General features: G+C 44.7%; 1 protein-coding gene across 2 annotated transcripts; it reads left to right on the plus strand.

Moving 5' to 3' along the window:
- Positions 1–2,944: 2,944 nt before the first annotated feature.
- Positions 2,945–14,925, plus strand: LOC112874466 (palmitoyl-protein thioesterase 1-like). Of its 2 annotated transcripts, XM_025937792.1 has the most exons (12): positions 2,945–3,210; positions 3,301–3,385; positions 4,810–4,861; positions 4,934–4,954; positions 5,035–5,088; positions 5,604–5,654; positions 5,810–5,872; positions 7,492–7,557; positions 7,668–7,706; positions 13,362–13,484; positions 14,333–14,425; positions 14,579–14,925. In XM_025937792.1, exons 1-12 carry the CDS (start codon positions 3,111–3,113, stop codon positions 14,762–14,764), a joined length of 933 nt encoding a protein of 310 aa, XP_025793577.1. In that variant the 5' UTR covers positions 2,945–3,110; the 3' UTR covers positions 14,765–14,925. The 2 variants fall into 2 exon arrangements, with proteins under 2 accessions (XP_025793577.1, XP_025793578.1); XM_025937793.1 differs by lacking the exons at positions 2,945–3,210; positions 3,301–3,385 and adding an exon at positions 3,404–4,021.
- The last annotated feature ends 1,430 nt before the right edge of the window (positions 14,926–16,355 follow it).

Genomic DNA, 16,355 nt, shown 5'->3' on the forward strand with positions numbered 1-16,355 from the left:
AAAGATCATTCACCGTCTCTGGGAAGAGTGCCTCGCCACCACCAGCTTTGACAGGGCCTCGTTCCGCGCCCCAACGACGTGCAGCCGCTTGCCCCTTCTCAATCGGAACCTTCTTGATGTGTTTTGCTGCTTGCTCCCTGGGATTTGAGAGAGGCAGAGATGAAGGGTGCATTGCGAGAGATGTTAGAGCAACAAGAATGTCCAGATGAGGATGAGAAGGATAGGAGAGAATACAAAGTTAAGAACGTGATGAAATGGACAGACCAAGTTCATGGACCCTAGCTGCCACATATAAGAGGTATATTGGAGGAAAAAGATAACACAGTAATCATACTTTTATTTGTTAGTTGATTAATCATTGCCATTGATGTCCTTTTATTATTACTATATTTTATGTTTCCTATATCATGGGATTACTGCATTCCAGGCTCTTTGCATTGCTTTCTTTTTTTCTTTTAATCCATTGTTTTACCACTCCATTCCTTCCACTTTTTTTTTTCTGTGTTTTTGCCCGTTTCCCTATTTTGTATACCTTTTGTTCCAAACAGGCACTAAAGAAATGAATTGGTGCACATTGTCTTTGGTCCTATGCCCTCCCAATCACCTACGTATGGGCAAAAAGGAAATTCATGTGAACAACCAACTAGTTGTGCATGATGGCATCAACCAGGCCAGGCCTAGGATTAAACAACACACAAAAATAGCAAACATGTGGCATAGATGCTTACAGTTTGTAGCTAGCACAAGCACGATGTTCCACCTCTAAATAACATTGATTCTTTCCAGATAACAGTTATGGTCTCTAATATAGCTGACATATCTCCCTCCTCATTATACAATGTAGGAACATTTGAAAAAAAAACTAGGACCGGTGGGGTTAAGACCGCCCCTATGGCTCTTCATTAAGAAGAAGCAACCTTCTCCCGGCCTAGAAAATCCCCGAACCCTAGTATTGCCGGCGAGGGGATTTTTTTTAAAAGAGCTCTGTGAATTCGCTCCCATGAGGATTCAAACCCGGGCCTGGCTACTCAGATGCTCTAACCACTAGGCTAGAGGCACAATGTAGGAACATTTCTTTGCTTACTGTGCATTTCTTCTGTGACACTATGAGAATGAGTTGTGATCATCAAGAGCAAAACTCTGCTAAAAGTTGTACTGATCAGCTGGTATCATGTACTATTACTAGTACTACGGAAGACTCTAGGCTTGTAGGATTTCTATCTAAGTGGATTGCTGTTTTCTGTGACTTAGTCCGGGCTGTTTGCCACAGGTTTGGACAGAACAACTAGACACCAATCTATCTTGCAGACATTTTCCTTACTCAGTTGCACATTGAAAAGAAAACTGTCAGCAGATTCGAGCTGATTCAAATTGGCTAGCTGAGATTTTTATGCTTGCTATATTATTGAATTTGTAAGTATGAAACATTCGCTAACTCTGTGGCTCAGCATGTCATTCTCGAGTTATGGCTAAGACCTAAGAAATGACATCAGAACTAGCCCCCAAGAGGTATGACTGATACGCCACCCTCTAGAATTCTGCAGTTTCATGCTGGACTTGCAGACACTACCATGGCACCACATATTATTTGACATGTAATCTAATAATTGCAAGCATATGGTGTAAAAGCATATTCCAGGATGGTTGCCAACTTTGCTAGATTAGGTTAGAAGTTTACAGAATATACTCACATTCTCTTTGTTTTTGGTAACATTGCTTATGAACTATTGCTGCCTTTTCCTGTTGAAAATGCAGGTTTATTTTGGAGTTGTCCACTGCATGAAAGCATAAGGAGTATCAGCGGTAGTATTCTGCAGATCTGGAATTTTCTGTTATCCATCTCTTTCTTCTGCTCTTTTTCAAGTCTACTTTCTGAATGTTTTAGCATTCAATCACTCTGCACTTGAATACAATGGAATGAAGGGGGAGAAGTGGTACTGGTAGGCAGTGTCTATGATCCTGTGACCTTTGAATCACCAAAAAGTTGGTCAAAGAAACTGCATGTTCACAGACCAAACCAATCGAGCAGGCAGTTACGAGGCAGGAACTACCGAAGGATAGCAAACCAGTGAATTCTGTGGCTTTGTCAGGCTGCATACTTTATAGGTGTACATCTAAAGAAAAAGAATATACTCAAAACTACACCGTAGTCCTTATGGTTCCAGTCACAAATGTTTGACGTTTTGGACAAGATTTTTGGTCAAGCTTTTTAAAAATTGACTATCAATAAGTGTTATTATTTACTTGTGGCCACATGAGAGCTATAATTGTGGATTCTTTTGAAAAGTACTTTCATAACCACATAAATTATTTGATTTTAGAATATATTTTAGTAGATAGTTGTCAAAGGTACTTATTGAACACCATTCCTTGTTCAGACAGCCCTGTATTAGTTATAGCCTATCGAGTGAGTGCAAACTCTATTTAAGGTTTGCTCGCTGAAATGGTTTCTGTTCTCTGTCTACCTCCAAGGATAAGCATATTAGCTTCTGCCATCGAGAACATCACCAAATTTTGCGGGGTGGTCTCTTCAAATTTAGTAGAGTAGCCTACCAATAAATTGCTTGTGGGCAACAGATTTCCTTTTTAGCAATTTGCATGATTCAATCCAGCAGAGACTTGGAGAATAGACAAAGCAAGACCATTCTTGTAAGCAATGTGGTTGATGCGTGGATCTAAAATACAAGGAACGTCCAGAAGTAGCTTCACTGACATGTGGGCCTACAAACATGGGGCCCGCGTGTCAGGATCTGCTAGGCAATTGCCATAAAACCATTGCAAGTTTGGAACCCGCTCCCGTAGTCTCGCTCAGCTGTCGTCAATGGCTCAATGCGAAAGACGCCAACCACCAGACAAGTAGACAACTGGACACTGGATTGAGCCCAGCCCACCAACCCTCTCCTAGCTCCTTGCTCCTTGACGCGTGGGCCACGAGACAACGGCACCCAACCGCCGCCTCTCTCAGTCTTGACCCCCTTCTGGCTACTTCCGCTCCGCTCTTCTCATCGATTCAGAGCTCGAGAGACGCGAGACCCAAATCCTTTCCACGCTTCGCCGAACGCGGAGGGAGGCGGAGGTTGCGGGAGGCGAAGGCGAAGCCCCAGACGCCTATGGCCGCGCCCGCGCCTCGCGACGTCGCTGTGCTCCTCCTCTTACTCTTCCCCGTGCTCGCGCCGGTGGCTTCCGCCGTGCCCTTCATCGTCCTGCATGGTTGGGGTTTCTCGTGCCTCGCTTCGATTCTGATTCACTTCCTGCTAGGTCCATTCCTTATCCGTGTATGGTTGTTGGGAACCCGTGCAGGGATTGGCGACGAGTGCGGGAACGATGGGTTGGCGTCCTTCACCGAGATGCTTGGGGAGTGGTCAGGCTCCAAAGGCTACTGCATGTAACGCCCTCTCTCTCCCTCTGGGGGATGAATTATGTTGATTTGAGAGGGGCATATTGGGGATTTTGGGATCCTATGCGTTGGGCTTGCTGATTTTTCTGTTGTGTGATTATAGAGGAGTAAATGGTGGTAGGGAACGTAAACCTGGGGTTGTTGATATTGTGCTTTGGAGTAAGCGGGTTTGTTTACCTGTTTCAGTATGAATTGCCTGAGCATGTAAGGTGAAATCGGCTGTGTGGTCTGGTTTCTGGCATATATATTGATTATTTGTTTGTTTCACTTGTGAACGCCAATAAAATAGGTTCCAAATTTAGGTGTAACGAGATTTCCTTGGATATGTAACAAAAGGGAGTGAGCTGTTATATGCTAGCATGCGTGTGTGGATAATTTATTACTTTTCATACATGATAATTTGTTATTTTTTCTTTGATTTTACCACGAGCCCCATGGTACCATATAAAGTCATTTGTTTCTTTGACTTTTCTTTTACAACTTTAAGCCACCCGAACTAATAAACTTTGGTGCTACTGCTATACACATGCTGAGGAATCTCTTTGAAGACAGTTTGTTATGTGATGATCTGTTGCCTGGTTCCATTTGTTATTTTACTCTGTGATTTCATGACGGATGTCTATGGTAAAATATAAACATATATTTTGAACTTTGCTCCCAGAACTGTAAATTTGAGTACTCTTTTCTCATTCCTCAAAAAAGAATTTCTTTAGGATTATATTCCAGTGTTCTGTCGAAGCTGATGTTTAGTTGTTAGGTGGCACTATGTTGTTCAATGTATTGGAAAATCTATCATAACCTGTTCTCTGACACATTTCGGATATTGCCTCCGCACTGCTGTTTGAGTATCTTCTAATTTTACTGTGTTCTTCATTTGTAGCATTGACCACCAAAGCATGTCTAAACACCAAACAAAATATCGCATATGTTTTTCAGTCTTTTAAAAAATCGACCATGGGAAGAAGGCACCACCCTGACTGTCTTAACAGAGGGCTGAACCCTTTAGGATTATATTCCAGTGTTCTGTCAAAGCTAATGGTTAGTTTTTAGGTGATATTTTGTTCTGTCAAAACTGATTTTATGATATATTTAGATTGTTTTGAACTAGGTTGGCAGATTATGGCAGCAGTATTGAAAACAGTTTTACAGGTTATGCCTTCATGGCTAATCGGTAGAATATAATTTGAAAGTCCTATTTCTCTACTTTTAGCTCAATAATTACATCTGATCTACTGTCGGGATTTAGCTCAATATTGACCTTACTACAATATTGATGACCTAGATTTCTTTAGATAGGCAATTTCTACTGGAAAAAACCTGCAATTGTCATTCTGTCAATCTTGTTTTTTATTTAAAAATCTCTCATTTGTGCTTAGTCTTGACTTTGCTAATGGAAAATATGTCTTCCTCAGTGAAATTGGAAAAGGAGCATTGGACTCATGGTTAATGCCACTTCAAGAGCAGGTTTGTTTCTTACTCAATATTGCAATTGGATAGTTCCATGTATAAGTTTTCATGTCATATATTCATCCACAGGCAAATACAGTTTGCAAGAAGGTGATGCAGCATCTTCTGCTTTTCTGAATTGTACTCCGAGTCATCAAGGTTCTGTACCATAGCTGGAATTTGTTTTCCAGGTCAAGAAAATGAAAGAGCTCAGCGAAGGTTACAATATAGTCGGCCTGTCTCAGGTTTGTTCATGCTGCTGTGTTATTTGTGACTTATGACAATAACTTGATATTTTTTTATCTGTCCTTGAAATATTTTTCTGCTCCTCCTGTGTACCAAGTTTAATTATTTTACCAAAAATGAAAATTGCTTCGCTGTCTTGGTTAATGCAAAGCTATGGAATTTAGATATATTAAATAAGAAGCATTACAAGAATGTTGCAAGTCTCAGTTGCTTCATACTACTAAAAAATCTAGAAATAAGGTATTACAGATCTCAAACTGACTTGTCATAACCTGATAATGCTGCCTGTGAGCTTCTGGTAACTATTTTGGAAACCCATATGGACATACTTTGCTGTTGCACCACTTTAGTACACATAAGTCTGGAGTGTGCTCTGAGAAATTGTCTTGTTGGGTTAGTAGGAAATTTCTCTGATTGCTGTTAAGTACTCTCATTAGATTCTGAGGTTATTAGTGCTGATTGGGATTTGGGAGTTAACAATTTCTGACCCTATCCCATCTATTCCTTTATGTAGGGGAACTTAATTGGCCGGGCTGTAATTGAGTACTGTGATTGTGGACCACCGGTGAGCTGATTTTTGTTCTTTGCTTCATTTTATTTATCAACCACTGAGTTAACTTGCTAATATGTCAATGTGTTGTTGATATTATTATTCGGAATGATGGTTAAGCCCTTCATGGGCTGTATACTCTACTTATTTTAACCTCCTTTTTGTGATAGGTCAAGAATTTCATCTCAATTGGAGGTCCTCACGCTGGTACAGCTTCAGTGCCACTTTGTGGTGTAAGTTTATTCTCCCAGTTTATTCTTCTGTTTTAGTGTCCCAGCAGTTAGCGTAGATTATAATACCATCAAGTATAAACAAGTGAGGTTTTCACATGTACAAAATGTGTGGCACATATGCTTATAATTTATTGACCACTGTATTAGAAAATCAGTATTTGCTACACATCTTATGATGCAATACTTTAAACACTACTAACTCTGGTCCAAGATTCATATTTTAGCTCTATGTACATTGACCGAGGAGTTCATGCATTATTTCTTCACATACTATGACTGCACACTTGTTAGTCAATTACTAAAGATTGGCATTTTATTGGTGCATTCCATGAAAAAGGTTCTTGAGGTGATAAAAATGGCGAGTGTTTAAACCAAAAGCTTGCTAAAATAAAAATAATATAGCCTTTTCTGAGCATGGCTATTATTGACTCCTTCTATGGCCACAAATATCAGTGTAGCAACAAAGGAAGACATCAGCTTCGTCTTTTGTTTGAGTTTGTTTAGCTTGGTGCAAATTAACTCGGTTGGTTAGCTAAGAGATAAATTATAGTCGGTGGATTTATTTTACTAGGGATTCGGTTTGTTTAGTTGTTTGCTTGGAAGATAAGCCGCAACCAGGGTCAGTGTTATATAAACCGATCAAGTTGTACCCAGGAAACTCAAGTAAGAAATCAAGCTAGTTCCACCCAGAATGCTGTCAGAGCCTTTCCTTGAGGGTGACATGCTCCACTTCTTGCTAAACTACCTACCAATCCAAGTTCATATCAATAGCAGAGAGTAACAACAATATAGTCCCTAACCACTGCAGCGGTGCAGCCTTGATGTTTCACGTTTCTTCACTCATCCAACAATAGCACCTCCATGGGAGGAGCTAGAACTGAATTGAGATGAGTTCACAAGCCGTTCCTACTTCCCTCATGCAACATCCAATCCATACAACCATACAAATTACTACCTTCGCCAGATGAAATTGAAAATAAAGAAATGCTAAGAAGCATGCATATAAATGAAATTAGTGTACATTAAATTCTTGATAATTGGAGCTAGCAATTGTATTATATATCTCTTACGCAACGAGCCTGCAAGTTTGTCAGGGTGGTCGCTGATAGAGTTGTTCTATCACTGATGTAGTCCCGATTTGCTGGATGCCCACCTCAACCCTCACCTTAATGCTATCAAAACTTCACATTAACTCGATCTGGAGCTTTTGCCCCATTCATAGCTTGGAGCAATTGCTGCCAGCAAGATCATCACTAAAACTACCTTTCAGTCACTGTGATTGTGACTATGTCCTCTCTCAGCTTGACCTTCATGTCAGGCCATGGCAATGATGCACCAACAATTTTAAAGCAGTCTCGGAGTTTTGCGTTGGTACAATCGCAAGGGAATAAACTGAGTGGTATTGAAGTGAACCTATCTAGTTGAGTGGTCCATCTAAAGTGTATGTATCTGTCAGTAGTATAGCTCCAGCACCTATTGATTTAGCTCCTTCTAGAACCAATTTGCAGCTTCTAGTAAGCTCATCTATTGAACTATACTGAGCTGAATTTGGAACACCAACATTCTTTACATATTATCATTGTTGTTATGCTACTAAACTTTTTCTCCTTTTGTTGCAGTCTGGGTTTCTTTGCATTCTTATTGATAATCTGATTAAATTGGAGATATATTCAGACTATGTCCAGGTTCGCATAACCTGTACTGCAATGTCACAGTTTTTATATGCAGTTATTATTGCTAGTCCTTTGACAGCCTTTTCTGTTCTCTAACAAAATTAAGGGTTGTGATATTACAGGCACATCTTGCCCCTAGTGGTTACCTAAAGATACCCACCGTGAGTACTCTTCCTTTTCCCCCTTGCATTCCTTCTAACAATTATTTCCTATATTTTTTTTTGTTCCTGGCTTACATTGTGCCAATAATTCATCCTGATATGCATGCCTTTACATTGTATTCTAGGATTTGAGTTCAACCTATTTACTTGCATGGTTGTGCATTTGGCTTGTAGAGAATAGGAATAGGGAAACACCACGCACCCTAGGAGGGGGGGGGGGGGGGTGACCTTTCATTATATAGGCCGTATAGGCTTGGGGTACAAGAAATACAATACAAGCACATATACAACTCTATATATCTAACACCCGCCCGCAGTCACAGGGGGAGCCTGACGGACACAAGACTGGATCTAAAATCAGTAAACAACTGTACAGGAAGACCCTTAGACATTATGTCAGCAAACTGATGCGACGAAGGCACATGTAGAACACAAACTTGTCCCAAAGCCACCTTCTCGCGGACGAAGTGAATATCAATCTCGATGTGCTTCGTTCGGCGATGATGAATAGGATTGGCTGTCATATAGACGGCACTGACGTTGTTGCAAAAGACGAGCGTAGCCTTCGAGAGAGGAATGTGAAGCTCCTGGAGAAGCTGTCGTAACCAGCAGCATTCAGCCACAGCATGTGCAACCGCCCTGTACTCTGCCTCAGCACTAGAACTCTGCCTCAGCACTAGAACGAGAAACCGTAGTTTGTCGCTTAGACGACCAGGAAATCAGAGTGTTGCCAAGGAAAACACAGTAACCTGAAGTAGAACGCCTGGAATCAGGACAGCCAGCCCAATCTGCATCTGTGTAAGCTGTGAGAGTATCAACAGGTCCAGTGCCGATGTGAAGGCCAGAGGAGAGCGTGCCTTTCACATAACGTAGGATGCGCTTCACAAGCGCAAGATGAGACTCGCGAGGATCATGCATAAATAGGCAGACTTACTGAACAGCATAGGCAAGATCAGGACGGGTCAGAGTGAGGTACTGAAGGGCGCCAGCCAGACTTCTGTACTCAGAAGGATCATCAATTGGTGCTCCATCTGTAGTTGATAGTTTGGCCTTGGTGTCCACTGGCGTCGTTGTAGAGTTCTCACTCATACCAGCGCGCTGAAGATCCAAAGCATACGGCCGCTGAGATAGAAATAATCCATCTGAAGAACGGGTGACTGAAATCCCTAAGAAGTGATGAAGTGCCCCAAGATCTGTCATAGCAAACTCAGTGTGAAGCCGACCAATAATGTCATGAAGCAGAGTGGAGGACGAGGCAGTAAGAACAATGTCATCCACGTACAGCAAGAGATAGACAATGTTGGCGCCATCCTTATAGATGAACAAGGATGTGTCAGAGACCAAGGAAACAAAGCCCAACTGTCGTATGTATGTGGCAAACCACTGGTACCAAGCACGAGGGGCCTGCTTCAGGCCATATAGTGACTTCTGCAGAAGACAGACATGATCAGGGAGAGCTGGATCAACAAAACCTGGAGGCTGCTGATAATAAACTGTCTCGTCGAGATGACCATGAAGGAAGGCATTCTTCACATCCAGCTGATGAATTGGCCATTGGCGAGAAGTTGCAATACTCAAAACTGTCCGGATGGTACCTGGTTTGACAACCGGACTGAAAGTCTCATCATAATCAATGCCATGCTACTGGGAAAATCCCCGAACAACCCAACGAGCCTTGTGACGAGCAAGAGAACCATCAGAATGATATTTGTGCTTGTAAATCCACTTCCCTGTCACAACATTAGCACCAGGAGGCCGAGGGACGAGACGCCAAGTGCCATTGTCTATCAGGGCCTGAAACTCATCTGCCATAGCCGCTCGCCAATTAGGGTCAGCAAGTGCACTGCGATAATTAGTCGGAATAGGAGAAGCGACTTTATGAGAGGCAGACAGATTCCGATAATTGACAGACTGAATGGCACCAGACTGAAGACGAGTCTGCCGCCGTAGGATGGGAGGCGGGGACGCGCCGCACATCGGCCGGGGAGTGGGCGCGGGCGGTTGCAGCACACGTGCTGCGGTACCATACTGTCGCATCGGAACGGGGCTGTTGACGCGGCGGCTGTAGACATTGCCGAAGCGGCCGTGCGCAGGAGCAGCAGGCCCGGCGGGTGCTGGTGGCGAGGGTGGAGGCGCAGGTGCAGCCTTCACAGAAACAGTCCCACCAGCAGAGGAGGCAGGGCTGCGCTCGCCCGTAGTCGAAGCAGGTCCTGACAGGGGCACGAGACCACGCCCGCCCGGACTGGTAGCAGGGAGCGGTTGCTCAGCATCCATGGAGGACGGAGCAGCCGCCGGAGGTAGAGAACTCAGATGCGTCGAGCCTGCTGCATGGTTAGTAGGACAATGCACAATATCCGAAGCATCATCGAGGAGGAAATCCAGGGAAGACTCAGGGACAGGCGCATCCCGAGCAAAGGGAAAGGAAAATTCTCCAAATACGACATGTCGAGAGATAATGATGCGTTGTGTAGAGAGATCAAGGTAGCGATATCCCTTATGAGAGAATGGGTACCCTAGAAACACACAAGTGGTAGAGCGAGGGGCTAGCTTGTGAGGAGAGGTAGCCTGGAGGTTTGGGTAGCAAAGGGACCCAAAGACGCGGAGGTGATCGTAGGAAGGAGGAGTATGATGGAGGCGCGTGTACGGGACTGCATCATTGATGGATGACGAAGGGCAACGGTTTAGCAAATGTGTGGCTACAGAAAGGGCCTCGGCCCAGTATGGTGGTGGCATAGATGCGTGGATAAGAAGTGTGCACACGGAGTTGTTTAGGGTACGAAGGACACGCTCAGCCTTACCGTTCTAGGGTGAGGTGTAGGGGCAGGAGAGTCGAAACAAGATCCCATGAGCCGCCATGTGGGTTATGGTAGACTTGTTGACGAACTCAGTGCCATTCTCAGCCTGAAAGCATTTAACAGGGAGGCCAAACTGTGTACGAGCGTAAGCAGTAAAAGCAACCATGTGACCGTGCACATCGGACTTTCGTGAGAGCAAACTTCCAGCAAAAGTGAGAAAAATCATCCAACATAACCAAATAATGAGAGTAGCCTGATATGCTAGGAACCGGAGACGTCCAAACATCGCAATGAATAATCTCCAAAGGGGAAACAAAACAGTATGTGAAGTAGAAGTAGGGAATGGGAGATGAGCATGTTTGCCAAGCTGACAGGTGTGGCAAATCGTGCGGTCTGATTTATTGCAAGCTATGGAACAACTGTGTCTAAGGCTGGCAATGGCGGCTGGACCCGGGTGACCAAGACGCTGGTGCCACAAAGAAGACGATGCTGCAAGAAGAGCCTGGGCGGTGCTAGGAGTGGAGGCGGATATGGTGTAGAGGTCACCAGCACTATTGCAGCGAAGAATCACGCGCTTCGTCCTGAGGTCCTTCACAGAGAAACCAAGGGCATCAAATTCTATCGAACAACTGTTGTCACGGGTGAACTGACGAACAGACAGAAGATTGCGAATGATGGAAGGAACAATAAGGACATTATTAAGGGCAAAATTTGATGCAGGAGTGGTAAGGATAGATCGACCTCGAGACGTAACGGGAATATGTGAACCATTGCCTACCGAGATAAAAACATGCGAAGCAGGTGAGCAAGAGAGAAGTATACCATCCGAGGAGTGCATGTGTGTGGAGGCGCCCAAGTCCAACACCCATGGAGGGGAGCGCCGCAATCAAACCCGCCTAGTCCCATGAGTGTGCGGGCTGCTGGTGCGGCTGATGGGTTGGTGTGGAGGACTGCAAGGGGGCGAATGCCGTGTAGGCCTGCTGCGGAGCTGGCCCCAGCAAGCCCCGACCGCGCCAGCCCATGCTGCTCCCCGGCGCGCCAGTCCAGGAGCCGCCGCCGCTGCCTGGTGAGGACCCGCCTTGGCCGCCGAAGGGGCTCCCCAGGGAGAAGCAGACCCACGGGCCGGTGGGAGTAAGCCTGCAGGGTTGCTGCTGCTGCTGGGGCCGCTGCCGCTAGTGTTGGAGCCGCGATTGCCGCCCTTCTTCTTGCGCCAACGCTGCTGCTGCTGTGGCCCGGCGAAGGAGGAGGTGGAGCGGCAGGAGGAGCCGCAGCCCGTGTTGGAGGTGGTGGAGGCGACCAGTGCTGTAGAGGAGGTGATTTTCGCCTCATTGGACAGGCGCAGCTCCTTGAGGGCGAACTGGTCGAGCGCATCATCGAAGGAGATGTTCTTGGTGCCGGTGATGATGTCGGTGATGGTGCTGAACTTGGGGTTGATGCCGCACAGCAGATTGAGCACCATCGTGGGCTCGGACACAGGGTGACCGACGTCGCGGAGTGCATCAGCAGCCAGCTTCATCTTCATGCCAAAATCCATGACAGACAGATCACCCTGGGTCATGGAGTGAAAATCCTCGCTCAAGAAGATGGCACAGGGAGCTTTGTTTGCCCGAAACTTGTTAGCAATGGCGACCTAGAGTTCCCGCGCCGTCTGACCGTTGGCCATGGTGAAGTTGAGAACAGAGTCCGCGACGGAACCGTAGAGCCACGTGCGGACGCAGCAGTCCACCTGTTCCCAATTGGGATCAGTGCGGCGAGGAGGAACAGAGCCATCGATGTGGGAAAGAAGCCCGAACATCCCGCACATCGCCTTGGAGAAGGACGACCACTTGCTGTAATTGGAGTTCTTCAGGTCCAGCGTCATGGGGACGTGAGACTTGACGGCGATTGTGGAGTACGGATGGAGGAAAAGGGCGCCGGCCGAAGTGTCCGAGGAGGAAGGCAGGGTGGGGGCGCCAGTCGCTAGGGATGTGGCAGAGGAGGTCGACATGATTGCAGATGTAGTCTGAAGAAGGCCGGTTGTGGGGGAGGGGCAGCGTTGCTTGAGAAAACGGCGCAGAGAGAAGAAGGCGCATCCAGGGGAGGGGCGTCGCGTGTGGTGGACGCTCGTGTGGGGGGCGCACGGCGGAGAGAGGGCAGCGGAGGGGTGGGAGGCGCACGGCCAACCCTAGGAGTTGGCCCGGACTCGCGATACCATGTAGAGAATAGGAATGTGGAAACACCACGCACCCTAGGAGGGGGGGGGTGACCTTTCATTATATAGGCCGTATAGGCTTAGGGTACAAGAAATACAATACAAGCACATATACAACTCTATATATCTAACATGGCTGTTCTAGATCGTTTTGGCTTTTCTAGATACATCGTTTTTGCTATGTATCTAGACATAACGTATATCCAAATGCATAGCAAAATCTATGTATCTAGAGAAGTCAAAATGACCTATAATTTGGAACGGAGGGAGTAGTACAAAACTTCTACTTCTGCAATAATCATTTGTTATTATCAAATAGAGAAGTAAAATTAGAGCAGCACATCTAATAATCACTTTTCACCTGGTCAGTGAACATTTCATACATGTTTAATTGAACTTGTTAAGCATGTTAAAATTTTCCTCTAGTTATTCCTAGTTTAAATATGCCTGGCACTGGCAGCATAACCATGAACTCACACATTTCTTTCTTTTAAGTTTCCTAATTGGCAAATTTTACCATTTGCAAAGCTTCCTTGTACCTTTCTACCTCACCTCTCAGGAATCTTAAAGCTTAAGATCGAAAACAATGTTTATGTCATCATGTAAAATCGTAGTTATTTTTATTTACACAGTGGTCTGTTAAACTCTGCTCCCTTTTTTATCCTTCAGGATATGGAAGCTTATTTGAAGGGTTGCAGATTTCTTCCTAAGCTTAACAATGAGATACCAAGTGAAAGAAATGCTACATATAAAGAAAGATTCAGCAGCTTGGAAAACTTGGTATTGATCATGGTAGGTTCAACTCGTCCAGTGTAGCAATCTTCTTGTCTTCACACTTTCTTAGTATGTACCATAGCATAGTATGAGACAAATTACTATTGGAATGAACAAAAAAAAAGGTGTTCCTATTAGCCTCGAAATGAAAATAAAGGAAGCTAGCATGTGCAGATATGAGTTTCTAGTAAACAAAATAAATATTTGTTCATTTAAGGGTATCTCATACAAAATGGCGCACTTGACACATAACTATGGTAAAAAAGTTCTGCATTGACTATTGGAGCAAATGCATATCTTATACATTACCTATTTACATGTACACAAAGGTTCTAATATCACCGGTTGTCAACACTCCTGTAGTGCAGTGGTAAGCTTCCCAGTTCAGGAAGACACCAACCAGGGTTCAAATCCTGGTGGCAGCCAAAAACCCCTCGTTGGCAATCTGAAAAATAGTGGCAGGACGCCAGCCTGTGGCACCTGTGGTTAGTTTGAGCCCTCCTACTAGGGGTAGTTGCAGTGGTCGCTAACCTAGTGGGTTGTGGTCAGTCCAGGTTACGGTGCGTCCCTATAGGGTGAAGCCGGGGTTTGGGGGGTTTTCTCTGTCGGCTTGGCTGAGGTTTCTTCTTACTGCAATGCCATGGGGGCGGTCTTTCCCCCTGACGGTCGAGTTTTTTTTTAATACCATGGGTTTGCATAATCATCAAATATAACATATTAGTTTTTACATAACCATCAAACCACAGGGCATGGTGCATAATCTGAGGAAATAGATAGCACATATATGCTCTATCTCGATTTTTCTTGTCTTCTGTATTCCATATTTGAAATACTTCTACTGAAGACCACATTTTAAACTGCTACAGTTTGAGGATGATGCAGTCTTAATACCTCGGGAAACAGCATGGTTCGGTTATTACCCTGACGGTTCCTTTAACCCAGTGCTCCCTCCTCAAGAGGTAAACTCTTCCCTAATTCCCTGTATTGACTAAACAGGTTGTTTGCATTGGACAGTACCATGGTATGACTCATACCGGTGCATAAACTCTCATGCATGATGCTTATGGTGACCTTTTTAGTGTAATTTTGTGACCCAAGATATTTGTATGTAGACAAAGCTCTATACCGAAGATTGGATTGGTTTGAAGACCCTGGATGAGGCTGGGCGTGTTAAATTCGTGTCTGTGCCAGGTGGTCACCTGCGCATCTCCAGAAGCGACATGAAGAAGTACATCGTGCCTTACTTGAAGCCGGATGCGTTATCCAAGCAGAGTATACGCAGGATCTTGTCGGTTTGAGAGTGCATAAGGCGCGCGGCTGCTTTATTAGAAGGGAACCACGTTCATATTTGGGAAATGTCTGTATCAGCTGGACCCTGTATTGATGCCTTGTAAATACGCTAAACGTGAAGGGAAGAAATGAAAGCCTAGTGATGTTTGATCGATTCTTCAAGATTCAAGAAGTCGAGTAGGGTGTGTTGGGTTGCTCTACTAGGCGAAGGCTCAAGCTTACACTGGGCCTAAGCCAGGCTTGTCCAAGCTAGCATAAATGTATCTACTAGGCGAAGGCCCAAGCTTACGCTAGGCCTGAGCTCAATTTGGAAGTCAGAGAGCTCAATATATCATCTCTCACCTTGTGGCATCTAAGAGGTGATGGTGAGAGGTATAAACCTGGTGTGTGTTGGGGCATGGTGAGAGGTGATAGAACTAAAGCTTACCAACCAAAGAATGGTGATTGTACCTGAGCTATCCATGCAACCAATCACCAGCCATGTACTATTCTTAGCCAGGTTCTAGCTAGGAAGTATTCTGCAAAAAAAAAAAGGTTCTAGCTAGGGAGTAGAACCAATCACCACCTATGTTGGTTACTGGTTGCCCTGCGTAGGGCACTGTGCAAAGTAAGCTAGTGTTTGGATGCCTGCATTAGGGGTTAGGCTGCATCGCAGAATACAAAAGAGTGTGTTCGGCCGGTCGCCGACACCAAGCTAAGCTCCCTGGTGAGCGTACCATCCTATATGAGGCCCTTTTACCTCTATCTGTCAGTGGTCCCCTCAAACCGTAATGCCTGTTCCCACTTTTTCATCCCTTTGCTCGTTTGGGAAATTAGATGAACTATTCAGCCGTGAAATTCAAACTGACAGCTTAGACCACAAGGATCTGAATCCTTGACCATGAAAACAAGTAGCAATCTCTTTCAAACAAATAGGATACTGTGCTGAAAATAGAGCAATGAGAAATCTCGTTGAATCTCTGGGAGCCAACAGATAGCACCCACGAAAACATTGGAAGAATGGAAGTTCAGCTAAACCGCAAACTGAAAACCATATGAAAATTCTCCTCAACACACCAACTCCGTTCCTGACATCAACATATGAGCAGCTTTGTCAGCTCTCAACAAGCAGCACAGTAGTGCTTTCATGTCAAAGAGCATCTAGGATCCTAATTTGTCTTTAGCAATTAATGACAACATAATCATTGCAACTAACATGTTTTGCAGCGACAATCTTAAGTTAGTGTAATGATGAGCTTCTATGGTATTCTTGGCCCCCATCGTTATGATTTTCATTGTATTGGTACAAAGGATATATGCGAAGACTAAGGATAAGCTTAAGAGACACTTGGAGTAGTTTTTAGTTCTCTTTCTCCTTTGGCCGTACTATTAAGGGGCAAAGATTAGTACTTGACCTAGCTGAGTTAGTGTATAGGTGTGATGCACACTTGCGAGAATCTAGCACTAGGTAGCTCAAATAAAGTCCTATGAAGCATGGAAGAAAGTTAAAACCTCAAATGAGTTGAATTGGTCGAGTTTCTAAAGAGTTTGGAGTACCGATACATTCACAAATTGATACTATGGGTCCTGGAAGGACCACCGAATCAGTATATGACTCTC

The sequence above is a fragment of the Panicum hallii genome, chromosome 9 (assembly GCF_002211085.1).
Source record: "Panicum hallii strain FIL2 chromosome 9, PHallii_v3.1, whole genome shotgun sequence".
NCBI classification, from domain to species: domain Eukaryota; kingdom Viridiplantae; phylum Streptophyta; class Magnoliopsida; order Poales; family Poaceae; genus Panicum; species Panicum hallii.

Coding starts and splice junctions, on each gene's coding strand:
- LOC112874466 (XM_025937792.1), top strand. CDS start 3,111: ATGGCCGCGCCCGCGCCTCGCGACGTCGCTGTGCTCCTCCTCTTACTC. Junction 4,862..4,933: donor TAATGCCACTTCAAGAGCAG/GTTTGTTTCTTA, acceptor ATTCATCCACAG/GCAAATACAGTTTGCAAGAA. Junction 5,089..5,603: donor ATATAGTCGGCCTGTCTCAG/GTTTGTTCATGC, acceptor TCCTTTATGTAG/GGGAACTTAATTGGCCGGGC.